This window comes from Prunus persica, chromosome G4, assembly GCF_000346465.2.
Source record: "Prunus persica cultivar Lovell chromosome G4, Prunus_persica_NCBIv2, whole genome shotgun sequence".
Lineage (NCBI taxonomy): Eukaryota > Viridiplantae > Streptophyta > Magnoliopsida > Rosales > Rosaceae > Prunus > Prunus persica.
In genome coordinates this window covers 10,412,024-10,436,602 of record NC_034012.1, presented here as the reverse complement: position 1 = coordinate 10,436,602, position 24,579 = coordinate 10,412,024, and the positions used below count along the sequence as shown (strand labels likewise).

At 36.8% G+C, this 24,579-nt stretch overlaps 4 protein-coding genes across 5 annotated transcripts; 1 reads left to right on the top strand and 3 right to left on the bottom strand.

Annotated features, from left to right (window-relative positions):
• LOC18778290 (ethylene-responsive transcription factor 4) lies at nt 468-1,626 on the bottom strand. The gene has a single exon (XM_007211927.2). The coding sequence runs from the start codon at nt 1,517-1,519 to the stop codon at nt 833-835; it is 687 nt and encodes a 228-aa protein (XP_007211989.1). The 5' UTR covers nt 1,520-1,626; the 3' UTR covers nt 468-832.
• On the top strand, nt 6,204-9,146 carry LOC18778882 (putative pentatricopeptide repeat-containing protein At3g15200). The gene is made up of 2 exons (XM_007211427.2): nt 6,204-7,973; nt 8,581-9,146. Exon 1 carries the CDS (start codon nt 6,306-6,308, stop codon nt 7,929-7,931), a length of 1,626 nt encoding a protein of 541 aa, XP_007211489.2. The 5' UTR covers nt 6,204-6,305; the 3' UTR covers nt 7,932-7,973; nt 8,581-9,146.
• Nucleotides 13,018-24,297, bottom strand: LOC18778526 (30S ribosomal protein S20, chloroplastic). 2 transcript variants are annotated; one of them, XM_020561753.1, is made up of 4 exons: nt 24,266-24,297; nt 15,770-15,943; nt 15,365-15,531; nt 13,018-13,505 (listed from the first exon to the last, which is right to left on the bottom strand). In XM_020561753.1, exons 2-4 carry the CDS (start codon nt 15,933-15,935, stop codon nt 13,275-13,277), a joined length of 564 nt encoding a protein of 187 aa, XP_020417342.1. In that variant the 5' UTR covers nt 15,936-15,943; nt 24,266-24,297; the 3' UTR covers nt 13,018-13,274. The 2 variants fall into 2 exon arrangements, with proteins under 2 accessions (XP_020417342.1, XP_007212118.1); XM_007212056.2 differs by having other exon boundaries at nt 15,770-15,944; nt 24,275-24,284.
• On the bottom strand, nt 16,439-23,234 carry LOC18780114. The gene is made up of 17 exons (XM_007211680.2): nt 23,100-23,234; nt 22,958-23,021; nt 22,587-22,695; nt 22,142-22,204; nt 21,825-21,928; nt 21,602-21,668; nt 21,425-21,496; nt 20,811-20,972; nt 20,256-20,329; nt 20,052-20,146; nt 19,357-19,464; nt 19,144-19,241; nt 18,604-18,741; nt 18,305-18,352; nt 17,627-17,741; nt 17,183-17,283; nt 16,439-16,810 (listed from the first exon to the last, which is right to left on the bottom strand). Exons 1-17 carry the CDS (start codon nt 23,167-23,169, stop codon nt 16,727-16,729), a joined length of 1,572 nt encoding a protein of 523 aa, XP_007211742.2. The 5' UTR covers nt 23,170-23,234; the 3' UTR covers nt 16,439-16,726.

Below are 24,579 nucleotides of genomic sequence, written 5' to 3'. Positions count from 1 at the left end.
GAGAGAGAGAGAGAGAGAGAGAGTAAGAGTCCCCCATGCTTTCTAATCATAACGCCGCTCCGTGTCTTACAGCTTTTTTTATATTTTTATTTATTTAAACTGCTGCTGAAATAAAACGGGTAGTGTGGTCTTCCATACTCGAGCAGGCGGGGCCCACCCAGTGACTGACGCAAGCAAAGGGGATTTTTCTCTAACGTGCGCCCACCTGGAACTGATGAAAAGAAACCAGTCGGCTGCGCACGTTAGAGGTGTCACACGAATTCAGAACCACACCTCAGGACAAGGCTCATCAATCGGGAAGCAATGCCGGCGACATGTCTGTTGGGTCGTCGTCATATATTATCCACAAACAAATCTTGGGTAAAATTCACGATTTAATAAAATTTTAAAAAAAGAAAGAAAAAGTTGGGTTTGGTAAAATTCGTTGTTTCGATCGATCCCTTTTTTTTCCTCCTTCATTTTCTTGCGGTTTCTGGGCAAACAAACAGTAAACAACCGAATGATACAGAATGAAATGGTTCATTTCATTTGCAGATTTGATAACATGTACTGCTACTAGACAACACAGAGAGAAAACTAAGATCTCTCTCTCAGATGGAAAAAGAAAAAGGGGGAAAGGAAAAGGCTTGGGTTTTTTTCTCTTTCGGTATATACAACATGTAGAGCAGTTAACAACTGCATGTAGGGCTAATTCAAAATACATGTCAGCTTCGAGCTTCGCTTGCTTTCTCGCTCTCTAAACAGCCTAGGTGGGTTTTTTTTAAGCTAAAAAAGAAAGAACAAATTTAGACCGGATAAAAAAAAGACGCGATCTTGGTTGGAGGGGGCGGCCTCAGGCGACTTCCGATGGTGGAGGGAGGTTGAGGTCGAGATCGAGCCGTCCGTTGGGAAGGCTGCGATCGAAATCCACCACCGAGGACGAGGACGAGTCGCTGTGGGCCCCGCCGGAGGAGGGAGCTACAACCGCACGCTCGAACCTGCACATTTCGCGAGCGCGCTGGAGGGCGGCGGCGTTCTCCGCACGTGCGAAGGCGTCGAAGAAGAGCACGGGACGCGCCACGGGGACCGCGCGGAAGCCACTCGCGGCGGTGAAGTAGCCGCCGCCGGCAGCGAAATGGGGCGCTAGAGCGAGGTCCAGCGGAGGCGGCGGCGGGGACGAGGACTCAACGGTGCTGCTCTGGCTGGGGCTGTTGTTTGCCGCGGCAGCCTTCGGCACGTTGTTGTTGTGGCTGTTGATGTTGGCAGCGGCCTCGAGCTGGAGCTCAGCGGGGGTGGGGAAGTTAGTCTTCGCCTTGGCCCCGCGGAACTCACGCGCCGCTTTGTCATAGGCACGCGCTGCCTCCTCGGCAGTGTCGAAGGTCCCGAGCCAGACGCGCGTCTTCTTCCCGGGATCTCTGATCTCGGCGGCGTAGCGGCCCCAGGGCCTCTTACGGACACCGCGGTACCGGATCTCTTTGGAGTTTGGGCTCGGGATTTCGGAGCCGGATTTGGTTGGAGACTTGGGCGACGTCGGAGCCATGGTTTTTGTGCTTGGGAAGATTGATGTGAGACTTAGAGGGAGAGAGAGAGAGAGAGAGAGAGAGAGAGAGAGAGAGAGAGGAAGGAGGCTTGTTGGGAGAGAGAGGGAGTGAAGGTGTGATTTTATAGGGAGGGGAGAGAGAGTGTTAAAGCTACGCTCCTTTTTGGGCGCTTGTGTGTTATGTTCAAGTGCACAATGTTAGCCTAATGTGGCTTCTCTTGCACGAACCACCTCGGTTACTTCTGACTGCCTCTCACCTCATGACACGTATTTATTGTCCCTTCATGTTTCTTTTTCTTTTTCAGATTTTTAACCACCCCCTACCTCTAAAAATTTAATGCTTTGGTGTGGTACATATCTTTGTCTACACAAGGATGTTGTTCTTCTCTTTGTTTGGTAAGTAAAATTTAGGAAGAAATTTCTTGCCATTTTAGTTATTGTTGATATATATCTTCAATATGCTTGAACCGATTTTCATATTTGATATAAAAAAATTTAAAAAAATAATGGAGATCTTTACTATGGATCGATGTTAAGATCAGTTTTAACGATTTTGATAGGAGAACAACTTGTTTAACTTCTATCTTCATAATTTGATCTCATAATGAGCTTGAAATTGCAATTTCATCTCGTATTTCATGTTACCAATTTTATTGCATACCTTTGCCCCATGATAGGACATAATTTAGCTTTTTCAGTGTTTTTTTTCGGCTAACTTGTTTCCTATTAACGTGATTGGTCATTAGTTTCAAGAATCAAAATGCGATCAGTATTGGTTGCTTGTGTTGGTGTCGTGTCGTAACAGAGTTCGTTTTGTTGGGCAAAAGATTTTGCGATACTTCATGGATCTGGGCTTATCTTATGTCTGCATCTTCAGCATAACGGTCTACTTTGACGTATTCACTCACTAAAATATGATAATTGTTGTCTACACCTTTATTTCACCATGTTAGATTATGACAATGTAGTTATGTTGACTTTGTGGCCCGTTAGTTATTGTTTGTCTTGAGTTAGCTCAAGCAGTGCGAGAGAGCTAAACATAGGTTATTAAGACCATGGTAGGCTAATATTTCATTTGTTTTTTCTAGTTAGTAGAGTAACAATATATAATTATGTCAAATTTGTCCACTGCTTTTGTAAGGTTGGTTGAATATGATCTGTCATCTAACTCATTGAAACTATAGTAATCAAAATTTCCATGGCATTTAAGATCACATTATTCTTGAAATGGGTTTGTTTCCTTGTTAGCTCACGAATATTCTTGAAGAAATTGTCCATTGAAATATATATCTCTATCTTTTGAGTGTGTACGAAAAGGGAAATAGGCCAAATTTGATCAATGATATAGAATCATTTGCCCATGAGTCCCAATCGGAAAGCATTCATTCAACAACAAGATTGAGGCATGTAAATTATTGTCACACAAAAAGGAGTTCCAAAAGTTTGCATTTTGTCCACTATATAATATACTACTTAGTGTGAAAAATATCTATGTTTCGGGAGTTTTATAGAAACCTCCCATTGGTTGGAAGAAAGCGTTCACAATTTGTGGCTTTTTTTTTAAATAAAAAAAGGCTTCTTGTGTTGTAATAAAAATAATATGATGGGTGTATCATTACTAAAGGACATTGTGGGGGGTGTTTTTAGTATGCTATGTATCAAAAAAAAATTTCAACAGTGAATTAACTTATTATATGTTTTAAGGTTTTTTTTTTAAAAAAAAATTACTTTAATAGTTCAAAACATAGATGATGTAAGCAAAATGCACATACTTAAAAAATAAAAAAGAGAAACGGTAGTTAGATCAAGAATCCTGTAGAAAGCACTTATTTTTGGTTTTTAGCAGAATATGAAAATATTGTTACTGAAATTAGCAAAATTTTCTTTTATGATGTAATTCGTTTTCTTTTCTTTTCTTTTCTTTTGATGTAATTCATTTGGTTGCATTGTCAATAAATTTGATCAAAATAAAAAAGATTTGTAATAATATTGTTGGACCACATGAAGATGTAAGAGCATATAAACATTCTTGACAATCCCCACCTCGTCGTGTACAATCTACCTATATTATGATACATTATTTATTAGTATTATATCGTAAAATATAAAAATGTTATTCATTCATATTGTAATATACGAATTAATAACACCCGCATGATATACTCGAGTATTTTCCTTTTTTAAAAAACTTTTGAATGCTTGATTTGATGAGCAACATCAGCCCCAACATAATAAGCAAGCTGACATAACAATTTGTGGCTGCTATCTCACGCCACAAATTTTCACTACTTGTTAATTTACAATTGATAAATTAGAAAAATAGAAAATTTTGAAAATGAAAATCTCAACCCGGGGTTTTGCTGAAAATGATTAAGGAGAGCCCGCGTGGAGCGTCAACGTCACGCGCCACACGTGCCGGTGCGCCCAATATGCCAACAACAACAACACCGAGAGCTAAAAGAAAAGAAAATATTCGCTCGGTCAACGAGGAGTTTGACCCACCCACAACTCACTGACTCTCCCGCCCGCTCGTTTCCTTTTTGCTTCGGTTCGTGGGGGCCACGTAGGAAAAAATAGCGCGGCGATCCACGCTGGCGCGTTTTTGGTGAGAACACGCGGCACGCTGGAGATCCAAGGGCGGCTTTTCCTAACGGCGGTTATGACGGCGCTGTCGTCGCGTTATCTGCTGCCTCTTCTTTTGTGTTGGGCCGATAAACGGAAAGTTTGTGGCGGCGTTTAGTTCCATTTTTATCAAAACTTTCTTTGTGTGGTGCTTCTTTTTGGGGTTGTTGGACTTTTTGGGTTTTGCCATAAAAATTGTCGGCACGGGTCCGCCTCTTCGCCGCGTGAGTAGATCGCTCTCTCTCTCTCTCTCTCTCTCTCTCTCTCTCTCTCTGATGTGGGCAGTCTCTTTGAAAATGCTCTGTCCTTCGCCTTTGAACTGGTCCCATCTGATCCAACGGCTGTAGCCTTTCGTTTGTAGGGATGCTGCCACGTGGGTTATACACGTGTAGTGGTAATTATCACCGAACGGATGATCACATTGTACACAGCACCACTGTTAGACAAAAGTTCTGCAAATATTTTTTTAGTTGAATTTGTTTTCTAAAATATGAAAAAGTACTATTACCCAGCAAGCAAAAAGATAAATTTGTAGTGCATTTGTGTATGTGCGACCATTTTTTTAATTTATATATTCGGGGTTTTATGTTTTAATTTTAATTTTTTTTATAATTTTGTTAGAAAAAATGCTCATTTATTTTTTAAAAAGTATAACTTGCATCTCAAAGGTTGATCGATATTCCCTTTTTTCTTCCTTTTTAATTCTTCAAACAAAATGATCCTAACATTTGATAAATTTTGAGAAAACAAATTTTAGATAATTTAAATTTTGAAAGAGAAAATTAAAAGAAAATGTTATTACTAAGGTTAGGTCCCAATTATTTCAGAACAATATGACATTACATAACATGACATGACATAAGTTCAAAGTAAGACGAGTACGAGTAAAACATGAACATGTTAAAAGAGCAAAAGGCGGTCAATTGATTCCACCACTCAACTTACTCACATTAGCTAGCTACAACTTTTAGTCATTTTCAAAGAGACATAAAAACGAAGTACGACAAAGAAATGAATGAGAGTGTGCACTTTTTGTTAAATCCTTTGGATATAGCAACTTTCCTACTGATTTGTGGCCAATTTGAGATGTTTGTGTTGGAACTTTGTTATGATTTAAATAAAGTAATTTGGCTATTCGATCAAAACTACTTTCCTTTAGCCATCTTTGTTTTCAACTTTGAAAGAACTACTAGATTTGACACTAACAAAGAAAAAAGGAAACTTTAAGTAAGTGGGATTAATTTGGATTAAAAATGAACCCAGAGACACAACCATTCTAACCAACCTTTTGATGGTTTGTCTACTAGTAATTTCAATCTTAACGGTAGTAGCTCACCCATCAACCTAGTGTGTCTAAAGGGAATAGGATAGCCCCAATAAATTGTTAGGTTGGGTTCTATTGAATTGAAAAAGCTTGCAGATTAACAACCAAACTTGGGGTAAATGAGGATAACCTTAACCTTAAACGGCTAAAAGTTATATTGGTTGAGATAAATTTGGTGAGACTTTTTCATCACAGAGGGTTATAAATATCAATTTCCGTACTTAGATAATTCATACCTTTACATTAACGTATTTGGTATGAACACATAAAAAATACCACACTCGTTGAGTCATCTTAGCTTATCTAATAGTACAGGTGACTTGACTCTCGAAGTAGTATTACACCACTTAATGAGTCATGATACCACTTAATGAGTCATGATAACCTAACAAGTGTAGTATTTTCATACTTTCGTATTGATCATGTGAAATTCAAATGCACCATAACTAACTGGGCCTATCCCTAGATATTTCAATCATCTCTAAGTCTATTGACCTATCTTTAATTAATAAGAGCAAGTTTTGGAGTTTTAACTTGCAATGAATACATTCCTATCACATTTGGTCAAAAGAAAATAAAAGGTGCTAATGCTCTTCATTTCTGACTAGATTATTTTTGGACCACTTTTTTTTTCTTAATTTATGCTCATTTTAATGTTTTATGGTTCAGATGAAAAGGAATGAAATGAAGGTCAACAATCTATGGGTTTATATATAACAAAACAAGATAAATATTTTTTGCATTTGTCTGGAAGTATTGTATGCATAAACACACATATAACATATCTAGGAAATGATTTTCTTCCAGCCCAAACACGCCCAATAGAAGAAAAAACCAAACATGGGATTCAAATTCAAAACCTTGAGAACTCTTTCCCGGGAAAAGAACATCCAACAAAATTTCAAATTAGAATTCCAAACCCAACCCAGAACCCATCATTCTCACCACCCAATTGCACACAAACCCCTCTCTTACCTTGCTAAAGTTCACAAATTTCAGAGCCCAACGAACCCAAAGTCTGAAACTTTCAGTAAGATATCCCAATTTTACTTTCTGGGTAGGAATAAGACGACCTGTTTTGTACACTCAGTTGCAAATTCTGACGAAAAGGCTCGGTTTGGGGAAGACCAAGATGACCAAACGGCTATTTTCATCCAAAACATCCTCAAGTTTCGAAGGGACAAGTCGGCTGAGGAGATTGAGCGAGCTCTTGACCGATGTGGGTTTGTGCTGACAGAGGATTTGGTTTTGAATGTGCTCAGGAGGCACAGGTCTGATTGGAAACTAGCTTATGTATTCTTCACTTGGGCTTGTAAAGGTGGAGGAGGAACTGGGTGTTTGCCTGGGTCTGATTGTTTCAACGAGATTCTTGACATTCTTGGCAGAATGCGGGCTTTTGATGAGGTTTCCCAAGTGCTCGACGAAATGTCAAAGAGAGAGGGGCTTATCAATGAAGGAACATATGGGATTTTGCTCAATAGATATGCGGCTGCACATAGGGTGGAGGAAGCAATTTTTACGTTTTATAAGAGGAAAGAGTTTGGTCTCGAGCTTGATTTGGTTGCGTTTCAGAAGCTTTTGATGTGGCTATGCCGGTATAAGCATGTAGAAGTTGCGGAAACTTTGTTTAACGAGAAGGGGAAAGAGTTTGAACAAGATATAAAGACGTGGAATATCATTCTTAATGGATGGTGTGTACGAGCAAATGTACGTGAGGCAAAAAGGTTTTGGAAAGATATAATTGCATCTAAATGCAAGCCGGATCAGTTTACATATGGGATTTTTATAAATTCTCTGACCAAGAAGGGGAAATTAGGAACAGCACTCAAGTTATTTCGAGCTATGTGGGATCAGGGTTGCAACCCAAATGTGGTGACATGCAGCTGCATGATCGATGCGCTTTGTTTCAAGAAGAGAATTCCTCAAGCTTTGGAAGTCTTTCAGGAAATGAATGTCCGAGGATGTCTCCCGAATGCTGCAACATATAATTCACTGATCAAGCACCTATGCAAAATACGGCGCATGGAGAAGGTTTATGAACTTTTGGATGAAATGGAGCAGAAGGGTGGAAGTTGCTTGCCCAATGAAGTAACTTTCAATTGTTTACTCAAGTCCTTGAAGAAGCCAGAGGAAGTTCCTGGCCTATTGGAGAGGATGGAAAAAAGTAGATGCAAGATGACTAGTGACACATACAATTTGCTGTTGAAGTTGTATATGGAGTGGGATTGTGAGGAAAGACTTAGATACACGTGGGAAGAGATGGAGAGAAATGGGTTGGGACCTGACCAGCGATCTTATACCATTATGATTCATGGGTTCCATGACAAGGGAAGGATAAAGGATTTTTTGCGATATTTTCGTGAAATGACGTCAAAGGGAATGATACCAGAGCCAAGGACAGAAATATTGGTGAATTCTATGAACATCAAGTGGAAAGAGGGATGGCGGACAAGCAGAAAAAGCTAGCAAAGGGAAGTGACAGTTTGACAGGAGATTTGAGTACAGAAGGTAAAGCTTTCTTTAAGTTTTAGGTTTACTTGAACTGCAAAATGTCCTCTTTTGGAACAAGGAATACAGTTATCCAAGTACATTCTCATTTTCGTTATATGTTGAAAACTTGAAATTATTGTCCTTGCGGAACAATTCTTAACAATGCAAATGAGTTTCTATCTGCATTGTTGGTGGCACTCTTTAGCATTCACAGGTTGCTTTACCACGTCTGAAGTTGCAAACACAGATAAATTTCCACAGAAAATTTAGTCCATGTTGCCAAAATTTGCCAGACACCTAGTGTCGACTATTGACTTGGTTTAAATAACCTTTTCCAGAGGGAGGTTAATTAGTTTGAAGTTTCCAACAAATTAAAGAAAGCCTACTCCATATATAATATACCAATCAAAGCTTCAAGCTACTCACACAGACAGTAGTGCTGGCGGAGGCAATGTCTCTTGATAGGAGTTTTGATGCATCATCTGCAGATGTATTATTTGTTTATTTGTTTTCCTTTTTCAGCTTCCTCTTATTCTTGGTATTTTTATTGTGAATAAATGAGTATCGATAGTTAATCTTACTGTGTTTAAGTAGAAACTACTCACTGACGGTTGGTACTTGTTAGATAATCACCATGGTTCTAAAGAAGTCGCAATACGAGGTGCTGCTACTGTTGCCCATCGTGCTGCTGCTTCTACTGTCTGTCGTGCTGCTGCTTCTACTGTCTGTCGTGCTGCTGCTACTGTGGCCGAGATGTGACAACTTGGTGATCTTTACCAGCCGCCGGCAAAGTTCTGGTCTAAGAAGGTTTTTTTGGTACGTGGCAGAGTCCTGATCCCGGCACAGTTATAAGGAGAAAATCTAGTTCAATATCTGTACTGTATAACAATTATACGTAAATGTTGTTGAGCCATCAAGATGCCGTCAAGGCTGTAAATGTTGAAATCCAGATTGAGATAATTTAGAGACGTTCCCCTGATTTTCAACCTCATCAAAGCCATAGTTGCCGCAGACATATTTGAGCGCTGAGCAACCATGATTAAATTTTTTCATCTTTCTAATTATTTCGTTGGGACCTCGTTATATTTTTGTATTTATTTATAAGATATGAAGGCTTAAAATCCTTATGGAATTCTTTGTGCCATGATCCTAAACCTATTATAATTGTATTCAAATATTTTTTTTAAAGTAAAAATTACACCAGTTATTTGCTACCATTAATTGTGGATACCAGCGACTTGAATCATATTCATATTTTGGGTCGAAGGTAGGAAAAGAGAGGGGGATTTACTCACTCACACTACTACCTAAGGGTTTCGCTAATGAGATATTGGTCCTAGGCGAAACATACTTTTCCACAATGGTATGACCCCATTAACAACCATAATAGTATATATATATATATATATATATATATAAATGCTAGAAAACTATGGAAACAATAAATAAAAATGCTTCCATAGCTTGGACTTGTATATATATATATGTGGAGCCTTTCTAGAAGAGAGACCCCATGTTAATTTAATTAATTACCTACAAAATACCTGGTATTGTTCTCATATTGACTTATACAACCAGACGTCTATATATACCCAATGCCCACGGACAACATACAACTAAGGCTCTGCAGATGGTGAGGGAGGCCATGTCGCTGATAAGGAGTTTGGATAATAAGAGTAGTGCAGCCAGTATGAACCCCGCCTCCAACTCCAACGAAACGAAAATCAACTCAGATGACCTGTCACCGAAATCCAGTGTCCAAGGAAAAAGAAGAAGGAGAGAACTGCAGGAGGCTCTTCCTCTGCAACCCTAACCTCCATTCCTCCTCCTTATACCCAGGTTCTCAGAGTACGTAAGCTAGCTAGATGCTGTCATACTCATACTTATATATTATTTAACTTTATGGATTCCTCAAATAAGGTTATATGAGGGACATTTTTGGTCCGTTCTGTATTATATTTCAATAATTCGAACTTTCTATTAATTTTAAATATCTTATCTGCAAAAATCACTAGAATTCAAAATCATTAAATCACTCAATTAAATGATAGTCATTTTAGTGTTCTCTTTAACACCGTTTTCGTTTGTTGTGTTGTTCACATAAAAAAATAAGTAATTTGGATCGTTAACATCAGGTGATATATATATATATATATATATATAACTTATTAAGATGGATTCCTTTTGATAAGAAGAAAATGATTGGATCGTATATGGGTTTCAATCCTCATCAATCATATAATACAAACCGTCTATTTAGTAGTTGTTCGTGGAATCATATTCTTACATAAAATCAACCAAATGAGAAACTACGTAATTATATTGTTCACGAGGATACTAAAATGTTCAAATTATTTTTCGATTTTCTGAAGTTTTTTATATAGGATAATTCCTAAATGGGAACCTTGCAAACTGAGGATGTTCGCATTTAACACCTGGTCTTTGGCATATGCAGTCCAATGATTGAAACTACCAATTAAAATTTGTAGGTTCTTCTTCAAGGATTCACACCCAAAACAAAACAAAAAAAAACAAAAACAAAAAAAAATCAGAAAACGTTTGACCATTTGATTCACATAATTGTCATATCAATATTGGTCTTCTTCTCAGCCATCTCATTTGTAGTATTATGGATTGGTTCTCATCTATTCGTATACAGGAAATCACCATGTTTGGAAACAAGTTGCAGTACCTAGTGCGTCCGAGGTGTGGGATCAAGACTCAAAGGAAGGCTAAAACTACCCCCCCCACCCACTGTCCTCACCTTAGAAGATGAAGGCTTTATGAACGAGGGAATTTATGGGAGTGTAAAGTGTACGGTAGCTACTGGCAAAACTACAACCAACAGCTCAAATGCAGAGAAACAGCATTTGTGTGGTAGTTCTAGTAGACCTCGGGCCTCGCATGGCAGACTAAAAACGCCTCACCTTTATCCCTCGCCTTATAAAACCTTAGAAGATGAAGGCTTTGTGAATGAGGGAATTTATTGGAGTGTAAAGTCTGCGATAGCTACTAGCAAAACTACCAAGTCTACAAAGAATCAGAGCTCTTCATGATCATACTCTCTCCTAGCTAGTGATTTATGATTCCACAGGCACAGCCAACCAAAGCCCGCAACAATTTCAGTCAGCCAGAGCCAAAAAAGGCATATTATTTTATTTTCATGTTCAGCTTCATCAATGTATAGTGAGCTCATTGCTGTTTTTGGAACACGGAAGAATTACATGTCTGTCTACTTAGTTATTGCTTAAGTTATTACGTTGCGTCTGAATGTATTGATTTCTACTCATAGTTATCATGTGAAGTGTGTTTTCTAATTCAACACCCGTGGAAACAATTGATTTGCTAGGGATTTCAAAAATGCTTTCATAGCTAGCCTTCCTAGGAACCACCTGCACCTATATAATTCCCTTGGTAGATCCCTTAAATAATCTTATCACATTGTGGGTATCACTACAAATTTTGCTTCAACGATCTGAACCGTCTATTTGTCAAGTTTCATTCATAGATCATTCTTGCAAAAAACTAGATAAATTGAAAACCACTAAGACATTTATAACAAAATAAACTTTCAAGAAAACATTAAAATGATAATCTTTGAATGGTTAAATGATTTTAGATTAAAGTGTTTTTTTTTTCTTTTTTTTGGTATAGATATCTTTGAAAGATTACCTAAAAAATAGGCGGTTCGAATAATTGAAATACAATGGGAATCTCTCAATTCTTGAATCTGGCTTAGTTATTGCAGGGTTGAACTAATCTTGAAAAAAAAACATAAAATATATATGATTCCGATGATTGAAAATTGCGTCTCTTGTCAGACATCTCATGAGTGGTATTATGGATTGGTTCTCATTTATTTGGTATACAGGGAATCACCATGATTGGAAAGATGTTGCTGGACGTAGTAGTGCTGCTGCTGTGTCCGTTATGGAGCATATGTTGGATCATGGCTGCAAGAGAGAAGAGTGCCACAAAGATTATGGATCAGTCTGAAAATGATGGTTTTATAAAGTCTACGCTAGCTACTGGCAAAACTACAACGTCTACTGAGAAAAGCAGTGAGAGCTCTTCAGGATCTTCTGCAACTGCAACTGCAACCGCAACCTAAGGAAGCTAGTATTACATGTTTGTCTACTTAGTGTTACTATATTGGAGTGTTTCTTTTTTATGTTCAACGTCATCAATGTAGTGATTTTCACTCTGTTTATGGAAACATGGATTCTATGCATACTTAGGAGTTTAATGTGGTTCATTTTTTGTTTAGGATATGTTATTTCCTTTTGGCTTTCAATACAGATTTGTCGTTTCTATCGTTGCGCGATAAATCTTCATTGCATGTTTGAGTGCATGTGCTTCTAGTTTCTGATTCGGGGATTTTAATCATTTTTTGAGTTGTGCCTACTCTCCCAAGATCAATTCAACTTATTGTTGCGTTTGGTCACTGGATAAGTTGTATCCATATTCAGCACCTTAGTTGCTTTGTACTTGTTTTTGTTTATCTTATCAATAAATTATTATCGTTCTTTTTTAAAATAAAAAAATCATATAATTTAATCAATTAAATGCCTCTTCCACCCTTTGATTAATTAATTTTAGGGGGATTCAACTTTGAAATTCAATGCATTTTTGCTTTTTGGATATTTGAGCAACTCAGCTTTCTAATGGTTCACTTCAAAACTAGGCTCTCTCTCATGTAAAACTTTCTTCATGTTCCACTAAATACCATAACATTATACTACTAACAGCAACTGCCTTTTCCAGGTTTAAACAGATCCTGTACTTACTTGGGAATATCCATTGTCATTTTTTGTGAGGACATCATACCCAAATGAGTTATAGCTTAAATGGCATGGAATGGGTGAGAAATGAGAATAAATCAAACAGTTCAAATCTTGTTGCACGAAAAAAAACCGAAATTGTGTACCCTAGAATGCTTTATCCTAAAACCCAACATCAAATATCTCTCCTTCATTCACTCACTATACGAAATCAACATGAGTGTCTCATTTAAACCCTACAAAGGAAGTGGAACATGGCTGCCCTCTACTAATAATTAACATGGTTAAAACAAGCGTGCATTAGGAAAATTACCACACATCACATTCTCCAAACCCATCTTTTTCTAGCGCATCTCTTCAATAACCAGCATTTTGCTCTGGTGCCATGTCAAGAGTTTTGTGATTCACTCAGTCAATAGACTATATTTGGCACAACCACATTTTCAACACAAAAGTTAATGGGAATAATAATACAATTACAACCTACGAACACAGTTCTAGGAAACAAAAGAATATATAACCCAACAAAGGGGTTTTATCAAGCACTAACTTCAGGATTTGGGGTGTACCAGCCGTGGTGGATCTCTACAGCCTTCTTTCTTCTGGCCAGTCGAGACTTTCTGCGTGCTCCAGTATTCCTGTGCAAGGTTCCCACTTTCACTGCTTTGTCAATGATGGAGTATGCCTCTCCAATGAGCTTCTCAATTGAAAGCACCTCTTCAGGCGTAGCATCTGGTTTCTTCCTGAGCACATCTAAAGCTTCCAAAACCTAGAAAAAGGTAGCCAAGAAACAATAAACGGCAGCCCAAAATTGATGAACATGAATTTCAGCAATGCTAATGCATTTCTTTCCTAGCAGGGAAAAATTTTAAAGGGGTCTTTCAACTTTTCATTTCTCCACATATTTTCAAAGTGGAAATACAATGAATTGTTTTGGCAAGTATGACTAAAGTACGAGGACATAAAAAGGTTCCTATTCAGTTGCACTTTTAATTTAAGAGTAATTGATAACCATGTATTCAGATCCATGCCCTTTCTAACATTAATAAATACAAATTCTGTACAGCTGAGCATGCAAACACATGAGAGCCAAAAGAAAATAGAAAATAAAAAACAGAAGGAAAACAGCACACACTCACACACACACACACACAGAGTAACAGAGACAGAGATCATCTTTAGAACCTGTTTAAATCAAACAGGCATCACGCCACTGGATAAGCTATACACGTTCATGACTTCTAACACAATCTATGAACAATTTTTTATATCATCCTTACAGCAAATAAACACACAGGTAACATTTTTATCATCCTGACAACTTCTCCTTAATTAATGTCCAATTTTCTCTGAAATTCCTCTTTTTTTCTTTTCCAAAGATGATGCTCCAAATAATGCAAAATGATCTCTCAGCACAACTTCATTCCTATATATATCTTGACCCCTAAGGATAGAGATCAAGATAAAGTATTACCTCGACTTCCATTACACTTAATTCCAATCCAACACTTTATCTTTGGTATAATTGCCTTTCGAATCACTTAGAAAGATATCAAAGAAAAATATATAGATTAGGAAGTAAAAGCATATTGTTAATATACCAGTATAATCCATGAACTATCCGCTTCTCCATAGAAATGCTCTTAACTAATACCAGTATAATTTACTCAACCAAGTAATGAGACCAAGTAGAAATTGGTCATTAACCTTGATTAGACAGTTATATGGTCGCTCTTTGCAAATGAGAAACCAAGGCAGCAAACATGGTGACAAGTCAAGAGCTGTACACTGGGGCATGGCATGGCTATAGAAGCTATACTTAAGAATACTACTGTGCTAAAACATATGCATACCCACACACATACACACAAATAAATGTTTGGCCTAAGTCATGTATCAGGGGATATTAAAGTATTGAAAAGTGCACAGGTTATTCCCATTTATTAACTCATGCAGGATAGCCATTCTGTAGGAGAAAGGAGTGTGCTAAGATCTTTGAGTGAACCGTAATTTTCTTTCTCCAATATAAATAGATTCATTGTATTACTGACAACAAAATACAGCATGCTTTAGAGATATCACTACTATGCTTGAAACCCAGCAAAAGCTCATAGAACTTAACAGACATGGCCGAGATTTAAAAACTCCATAACTCCAAGAAAACATAAAAATAGCAGAAATATAGAATACGCTTTATGTTGTAGTAGCAAGTAAATCTCCAACTGACTTCAGAAAGCATCTCTGAACATTAAAGGTTCAATGAGGCATTTGAATTTAGGCATGCACAAGCACCAGCGCAGTGCGCTCATATGTACTACAAAGTACTAAATATACAATGAGGTTTTTCTCTAATTCTATTTACATTTATACACCAAGCAGTGGATAAATTACTATGTGCCCTGAAAATACACAACACATTGATTAAGAAAGCAGTCTCCTGTAAACACCAAACTCTTAACACTGAATAAGTAAAACAGAAGTAATTATATGAATTCATCACACTCATAACTCATAGTAACTAGTCATAGCATCGTCGCATATTCATCGGAAATAATCAGAATGAACTTAAATTTGCAGACAATGTAAGCCAAAAGAAGCAAAACCCATCAGTTACGAAAAGAAAAGTACCTTCTTCATCCGGGTTTTGATTTCAGATTTCCGGGATTTGTGGTAAATGCGCCTTTTCTCAGCCTGCCGAGCTCTCTTTTCAGCAGAATCAGGCTTCTTCGTTGTGGCAACCTCACAGACTACCGAACGACGAGTTGGCCTCTGAACTGGGCTCAATGAAAAATACCCTGAAAACAAAAGAAAAGAAACTAGATATAAAAAATTCTCTTTTGAATTAATATCATCCTCTGTCTGGTTTCTCATAAATGGGTGATATGATACGCAAAAACCAAAACTTTAGACCAGAAATGGTAAAATTTTCCACCCCATTGTGCTTAATTGTTCATGTTTTGTGGTGTGAGTGTCGAAGAAGAAGACAGATAAAGAGGAATGCAATAATTGCAAGAAAGCGAGAGTTTTGATTACCTTTGGAGAAGAAATTGTGAGAAAGGCTAGCGGAGAAACTGAGAGAAGTGAAGTGGGTTGAGGTGGAATGAGTTGCAGAAGAAGTAGAAGGGCCATTGAGGGAAAGGTTGCTGAGTTTGGAAGGAAGGGCCAAGCACGAAGATAGGCAATGAACAGCAGCTGCCATCTCTCTCTCCCTCAAAAATTGTAATACAGAGTGTTTCTTCCTCAGAATTTTATCCACTGGATATGAAATTCCCCTTCTCTCCCTGCTGGTGGAATTACTCTTCTCTCCCTGATGGCGGAATAATATATTATTGTATTGGTATATTTGTTATTGTTATTCATATTGTTAATATAAAATATTTTTGCAAATTGAAACTCAAAATGGATGAAATAATAATAGAAAATATTATTTATTTCTGCATCCGACATGTGGTTAATTCACCCTTCTAATATGAACATACCCATAGTGAAAAACATTTACTTAAAGAAACATTGAATTGTTTTAATTGGAAGAGTAGAGTCTTATTTAATTCCTTTTGCGATTAAATGTTTAATGGATGCTTTACCGAGTGATGCTTTTCTTCTGGTTTTTCATCTACGGAGAAGAAGAATTCGATTGGGAAGAAATATACCTGCCGATTGAGAGCTAATGGGTCTCATTTTCTGTATAAAAGGGAAAAAGAATTGGTCAACGAATCCATATTCCTCTCTACCTTAACTGGGAAAATTGTACTCTGAGAAACTCGACAACTTTCTTTGAACTGGCAAATATGGAATTCCACAATTCCACATTCCTCGCTAGCTTAACATGTTTCAGTTCTGAACAGGTAATAATTCTTTTTAAATTCACAGCTTAACATTCAGGAGAATTCACAGCTTAACATGTTTCCGCAGTTTAAACAAACTTTTGTATGCAACATGTGTTAACAGTAAATTCATTGGCTGCACACAGTTGCTGATGCCTGCCGGTGTCTAGAATCTGTCATCTGTCACCACTGTAGGCTGAGCTTCAAGCCGTTTAGCAAGATAGGGACCCTTTCTAACAGCATCATACAACTGCACACAAAAAGGAAGGGACAAGAGAAGATACACAACATGAGCCTCATTTTCAATTAATTGGTTGTTTGAGAAAACAAAAGAAAAAAGTGAAGACGACCTAATTTTTCTGTTGATCATATATTTTTTTTTCTTCTGTTCTATTATTTGTTTTCAATGGTTAGCAACTCACCCAATAAGTCACACAGAAACATGTGAAGGCAACTGAGTACTATCGACTACGATTTTAAGGTCAAACAAAATTGTCATGAAATTGTTTAGTTCTGACAATTTGAATAAAATTCCCTGATGTGCTCAGGGATCCACCAAAACCTCCTCCCCCACTCTTTGAAAAAAGTGAAGAAGGTTGTGTATTGCAGAAATAGAACTAACCTTTTCAGCAAGCCCAGCAAGAGCTGGATCACTGCTAACTTTACTTGACATGATAAAAGCCTTCTGGATTGCCTTGCAGCAATTATATCTGGCTTCCATACCTGAACAATATTTTTCATTTACATGAAATAGGTTTAGATTCGGAACCTAAAATAATAAATGAGAGCAGTTCTTTAGTCCAAATGCAAAAGAAAACCAGAAGAAAAACGAAACGATATTAAGGTAAGGGTCTGCCAAATGTGCCATCACCTAGATTGAGCACTGAAAAGTAACGTATTATGTAGTTATAATATTTCAGGGGAAGGTACTTATTTTGGAAAGGAGTCCCTTTACATTGACACAGGAAAGAATCTCTGTTATTAATTGCTAAAAAAATAGAAGCCAATTTCATGTAGTATTGCAAGGTAATAAATTGAACCAGTATATAAAGAAAATGAAAGAGACCTAATTTTGTGGTTTCAGTAGTTGCATCGGTCACTATATTTATTATCTCTTGCTTCGAGCAAATTTCCATGAGGCACCATGGGCGAGCCACCAACCCAGTCAGCATTCTATAACCCTGAAAATGCATTTAAAAACCACCACAAATACCAAAATAAATTAAATTTCAAATATAAGCAACAGATGTAGTAATAAGATAAATTTGTATATCATCTTATTTTATATTTTTGTTCTTTCTACATCGCCACATGAAGCATCACTATGTATCCAATGAAGCATCATCAAAACTTTCAATTTCAAATTTACATCGCTCATTGTTCTTCTCAACATAATTATGCTTTGGTAACCGACGAACCTTTCCAAAGGTGACCCAAATATAAAAAGTAGTGTGTTCCAAAGAGTCAGTAGTACTTACAACAACAAACACCACAACAATATGAAAGATTCAGTCTATCTAAATATCATACTTCCATTTCCATATGAAAAAATATAACAGAATTAAAGGGCACTGCCACATAGCACAAAATAAAAATAAGACATATGTAGAGCTCAGGAGAAAACAGCGAGAAAAACTATCATGTTAAATTGAGCTCCAGATGTTCAATTACTTTCATGTTCATAAAAGTATACAACTGTCACACTAATAAAAATATCCACAATTCGTGATTTTAGAAGTCTCACCGCCAAACGAGTTTCTGAATCCTGTTTGAGAACAGAGAGGAAAATACCCTGCCAATTGCATCAACAACTGAGTAAAACTTCTGCACATTTCAAGACTTTAATGAAGAATGACAAGGACGCTTTATAATAAAAAAAATGTGAATCCATATGAAAGTTATGAACTCCAATTGATTTGATAAATAAAATTGGTGGATTCATGCAAAGGAATGAAAATGACCTGCACCCAAGTGCAAAAAATTTGGAGGTTTATGAAACAATGTTTAGGAGGTAAAAAAATAAGGGAGGGAAAAACTGCTCACAGATGGTGTCAACTTTGAGCTCTTAGATGCAGTTTCATAAATTAAGCGTCTGAGGCTTTCCTCTGCATCACTAGTCAGTATCATGCTGTTTTCAGACCGAGTTTCTCCAAAGATGTTTCCAAGGGCATGTAAAGCAGCCTGCCCTTGCCATCAAAGAACAATTAAAGTATAATAGAAAATGTAAAGTACAACAGATACTATCTTTCTAATCATCACCGAATACTTGGACACATCACAGAAACAGTTCAGTCAATTATTAGGAAACATCACATATCCCATGTGTATAAGCCAATTCATCATTTTATTGGCAAACCCAATATGTCAGTGGATGCAATCAAAGAATAAACTTGTTGTGGGATCCATAAGATTTAAGATAGTTGTCAGATGAGGTACCACTAAAACATTGTAAGATTTAAGATAGTTGACTGAGGTGAACCTTTCCTAACTCAATCTATTGGCAAAATAAAACATGATAAGAACATATAAATAAGGGGATGGAAGAACTTAAAAACATAAAGTGAAAGGACTAGATTCACTCACCAGTTGTTTACCACGTCCTTGCCTATCAAAGGCAGCATAAATAACATGTCTTGCAGCTGGTGGTGAGCTTGAAAGTAGAAATTGCGCCCCTTGAATTGCTAAGATCATTCCAAAACAACAGCTATAATTATTGACTTCTTAATGAGGATATGTAGAAATGTTTCACTTATGTAATCCGATGCCCAAGCCTAGAACAGCTGCGGGCATACTTACATGACCCTATTTCACCCAGTGCTTCAAGAGCAGATTCACACTCATCTGCATCTTGAGTTTCTGATGAACTAAGTATCCTATCTATGGCTGATACTACAGTTTTTACACCTGCAAAATCAAGATTAGTACCGAAATCAATTAAGGACCACATTTTACAGTCTTAGAGAAAGCAATTATATATTTTTCAGAAGTAACAAATCTCAAAATGTTAAAATCATTTTTATCCAACCCAGAATGTTATACCCTGAAAACTAGTGTTCTCTTTCCAACCTAATAGGGACAAGGGGTCAACTGCTACTGGCAATTTAGAGGCAGCTTTGGGTCGTTTGGATAAAATTCAAACAAAGAAAGCTGGCCAAAACATAAAAAAGAAATTAAGGGTGCCCACTAATGAAGACTTTTTTCTTCCTTTTCTCTAGGTCAGAAAATGGGATGGCACATGCCTCAACGGTGCAGCCCTAAAAGTAGGCATAATGTCCGTCTTGGAAGAACTGGTACACAAGCTACCAATGAGCCACCACAAATAATGAAGGCACTGAACTGCAGGGCATCTTATATTCAGGATGAAATGAAAAACAAAAGTCCTGTGATATTTTGATGAGGAACTCAATTCTCTGGAATGATGCAAGTAGAAATTATTCATATTATAAATTTCACAAGCATCTGGAACAGCAGAAGTTGAATGTAAGCCTTACTAAGTTCATCAGCAAACATGTAATTCCCCTTGGACAGAAGTCTTCCACTGATCATCATTGCTCTTGATCTTAAAACTGATTCCATTGATTTATTGCTACAAAATTCATAAGACGATATTATGTTGTGTGTCTACAAGAGCTCCTAAACAGTTAAAGGATGCAACATGAAACTGATACTAAGAAAATATTCTCTCAACTAAGCACCTGATTATAGAACTAAGCAGTTGCAGAAGGGTGCTTGTTGACAAAAACTCTCTACCATGCTCGACCTCGGACAACTTTATCAATTGAGCACATATAACAAGAACATTTCAATATAAGGTATTTAATCAAGGAAAAGAGATTATTAAAGGAAAACGATACCAGAAAATTTGGGAATCCTCTATTGACTCTAAAAGAAAAGATGAGAGAACGTCAGATAGATATCTTTCAATTAGAAATAATCACATGCAAATCAAGGGCAACTACACTTCAACAATTTGTCCTAAACATTAGTCCTAGAACAAAGCTGTGGAGCTTCTCTTTTTCGTCCCCATATATTTAATGTATTTCAGTTATTCCGGATATCAGAATGCTGAGTTTAAATAAAGAGCTTGTAGTAAGCCACAATCATTATATAGCATGAAATGGAGCATCACAGAAGCTAAGATGAAGAGTTAGAGCTTTCAAAACAGGCAGTTTTGTAGAGAGAGAGAGAGAGAGAGAGAGAGAGAGAGAGAGAGAGAGAGAGAGAGAGAGAATGGGTAATCAATGGCCAACCTCATACATAATCTCCAAAACGCTCAAGGTTGCAAGGGTATCATTTGTGTTGTTGATTTCTGCCTCAAAAAGTCTGAGCAGATTTGACCTGTGAATTGCTGATGCCACATAACTGGAGATAGAGAATAGCTTCACTATCAAAGCCAAAACCCGGACCCGTCCCTGCAAACATTCATTATTAACATTTAACTTTTAAAAGCAAGCAGAAAAAATAAGCAAACAGAATACCATAAAATAAATTAAAATAAGAGAGTACATGACTAATATCAAAATAGATCATGGAATTATTTTTTTGGAAGAAGATTGTGGAAGTTTATACAGAGATCATAAATGCACAACTTTTAATTTAAGTGACTCTAACAACAGTACATCCACATATACTGATAAAAAATTATCCCCAACTTGTTACAACGACTTTGGTGACATCTCTGCTGCATATGTCAACAACAAAATTCAGGGCAAATACCACTATAAAGTTGTTAAACAGGAAAAGAACAGAAGCCAGCGTAGCTGATGACTACTTGTATTTTACAGTTCTTCCATAAAAGTAGGGCTAAATTTTCATAAAAGATTAACTATATGACTATTAATAGCAAAATTTCCAACCACCCTACCAGTGATGAACACTGGGCTGCTAAAGCTCCAAGATGGGTAGCTTCATTGGTATTAGCTGGGAAAACAACATCCTACATAATGACAGCAAGAAATTTTGATACGTTATGACGGTGCAGGTATTCATCAAAACAACATTTAAGTAGATTTAACTCAGAGAGTAAATGCTAAAACCATACCATGCCTGCTGGAGAACTAGCCATCTTCCCTATTGCATCCGTTGAAAGAGTTGCAACTCTTTCATTGCTGCATACCAGAAAGAGACACATTGTCATGAGTTTATTCAAAGATAAAGGCAAAGAAATAAATAAAAAGTAGAAACAGTTTGCCCTAAAAAAGATGATAATTACCAAATCATAAAACCACCAAGTATCAAACATAAACTTAATATTTAGACCTTACCCATTAATGAGGCAATCAAGCAAAAGAGGATATATATTGTGCTCAACTATAAGACGTACTGCAGAAATAGCACCTTCATTCAAATTCTCCAGAAGGTAAGTAACCTGAAGACGGTTGTTAAATTAATTAATTACATTGTCTGGTACTTAGATAAGTTTCAACTCCCCAAAAATTTCAATAAAACGGCACAAGGAACAAATGGACAGCAAGTATAAAATATGCCAAAGAAAACAACAATATTCTCTAATTAGGAACAACAGCATTCAACAATCTCAAAATAAAGCAGAGAGTACTATATAAGAAATTTGTGTACATACCGTTTTACATGCTAAAGATTTGACTTCATGAGACTCTGCTGTCAGGCCAACTTGTATGAAAGGCTGAAGGGAGAACAAAGAGAAATATTTAAGAATCTAGATCCCAGAAGACATATAATACGCAAAAACAAAAACAAAACAAAAAAAGCTTCTTTATTTCTGAAGATTACTAGACTTTAGAAATAAAAAGAGTAGAACAAAAGGCATGTATGGTTTAATTTCCTTTATTGCATTGAACCAGAGCAACATTGTCATCAACAGAGCATCCCCTATAAGCATTCTTATACATCATAATAAGCTGATGCAAGAGCAGACAAAGCTTTGAAATTTCATTAAAGGAGTAGTTGAATCCTAATCAAATTCATGACAATCCCTCTTTCATTTTTCACAAGAACGTGAATCATTAGTGACAGGAAATCAGTTAGCTACAGAAATGAAGCCATACCATATAGTGGGGTATGAGAGAAGCACCATATTTTGTCTGGAATACCCTTTCCAAAGCAGCAATCAATGTACTTTCTAGACCAGGTACATCGGCTTTGGTTTGTAAAGCACTGCCATAGAGAAAGATAATCAACTCAGAAAGAGCTATTAGTTTCATGAACAATTTCGGTGACAGCTTCCATCACACAACAGTTACATACTCTCACACATACACACACACACAAAAACAAAAACAAAACAAAACAACAAATGCACACTTGTTCATGTACCCAGAAACAAAACCTGAAATGAAAATGCAACAAGATTGAAATCCAAAGAAATAGAGCACAAAAACTTGGAGAATAAGTTAAGGGTAAAACCCAAAAAGGTTACTTAAGAATGACAGGAAGGGGGAAGCGATCCAGAAAGTCCTTAGCTGAAGCGTCGTTCTGAAGACCTGCAAATACAATGATATTCAGTTCAAAAGGTTGACAAAAACTGCAATACAAAGCGATTGTAAATGGTTACCACTAACCAGGGTAATTTGCGAAATCTGAAGCAGCTTGTAGTAGCTGAGTTGGGTCGTCCACCGAGAACTCCTCCATAGCTTAAAGCACAAGCAGTCGCAGTGAAACTCTGTGTGTCTCAGAGAGGAATAAAAGAGAAAGAGGGGCACCGTGGCAAGCAATGGACTTCACGGAACCTGAAATTTACACGTGTTCTACCGACTATGGATTGGGCCAAATTAATAGCCCTTGGGCCCAAATGTATTCATCTATAATAGAGTGTTGGGCTCACGTTTTTAAGTGTTTTTTTTAAAAAAAATTTTTTTATTTATTTATAAATTTCTGCTAGAGCATTTTTTATTCTTCAATCTTCATCGTTCGAGAAACAACGATATTCATTTATTTTCATTTTTGATAACTTCATTTTACTAACACTACTAGGAAATTGCTCTAAAGGAACATTTCAAAGAGCACAGAAGAAGGGTCCATGACTTTTTCAATATCATTAGCACAAAAAGTACTTAAACGTGCCTTTTACACAATATACATAGTAAATGTGTGTCCATTTTAAATTTTTTTGAATTTTTTTGTGTCCATTAAAATTTGGGCTTGAACTTGTGTCGAATACTAATATCAGCTTATAATTTGTCACCTCAATGTTAGTTAGAATATTATTATAGTTTTAAAATATGATTAATTGTGCTCTTTATAGGGCACGAAAAACCTTTTTTTTTTGCATTTAGGTTTTATATACTTTTAAAAATGATAATTTATTCAATTTATCAACTCCTCGTTATACATCTTCTTCATTGAAAGACATTCCTCCTCCACCGTGGCTTTCCCCAATACCATAACTCCCCACAGCATTGAAAGGTTTATATATTTTTGCCTTCCTCATCGGTACTCCTCCTCCACCCATTGTTTTTCCCGAAGACCATAACTCTATCTCTAGAAACCCAAAATGAGCCTCATTTATTCTCCTCGTTCGATTTTTTTTACTAATGCCTACCTTCTCCCTATCTTCCCAATCCTCCCCAACCACAACATCCCTACCGTGAAAGCACTTGGAGCAGCTGAATAATACGACCAAGAATAAGAAAATTTAGAGAGATCGATTAGACGAATACATATTTTGAGAATCCCATGAACAATTGTAAATTGAAAGAGGTGAAATATCAAAAATTTGAATCACTCACTCTCTCTCTCTCTCTCTCTCTCTCGGGTGCTGCTATAAATTCTTATGGATTGTCGAATACATTCTTTGTGAAATGACCGACAATGAAAAGTTTGTGTTTTGTAGGACAAGCCTAACAAGTTTGGAGTTGTCCACTATTCCAATTGCAAGACAAAGCGATTTTGCTTTGACTATATTGAAAGATGTTGAATGTTTTAATTTGAGTGAGCAAATTGTGTATTTGCATAATTTTCATTAATACTCAGTTTTAAAATCTAATTATGTATGTATTTGTGCAAGTTTGGTTGAAAATTTAATTTTAGTGAGCTTATTGT

Bases quoted from the DNA above. Each gene is read 5' to 3' on its own strand.
- LOC18778526 (XM_020561753.1), bottom strand. From the start codon at position 15,935: ATGGCAGCTGCTGTTCATTGCCTATCTTCGTGCTTGGCCCTTCCTTCC. The intron at 15,532-15,769 runs GTAATCAAAACT...TTTTGTTTTCAG, and splicing joins TCACAATTTCTTCTCCAAAG to GGTATTTTTCATTGAGCCCA. The intron at 13,506-15,364 runs GTACTTTTCTTT...ACCTTTTTCTAG, and splicing joins TCAAAACCCGGATGAAGAAG to GTTTTGGAAGCTTTAGATGT.
- LOC18778290 (XM_007211927.2), bottom strand. From the start codon at position 1,519: ATGGCTCCGACGTCGCCCAAGTCTCCAACCAAATCCGGCTCCGAAATC.
- LOC18778882 (XM_007211427.2), top strand. From the start codon at position 6,306: ATGGGATTCAAATTCAAAACCTTGAGAACTCTTTCCCGGGAAAAGAAC.
- LOC18780114 (XM_007211680.2), bottom strand. From the start codon at position 23,169: ATGGAGGAGTTCTCGGTGGACGACCCAACTCAGCTACTACAAGCTGCT. The intron at 22,205-22,586 runs GTATGGCTTCAT...TTCTCCCTTCAG, and splicing joins CTCTCATACCCCACTATATG to CCTTTCATACAAGTTGGCCT. The intron at 16,811-17,182 runs GTTAGTTCTATT...TTTTGTGTGCAG, and splicing joins TTGCTGGGCTTGCTGAAAAG to TTGTATGATGCTGTTAGAAA.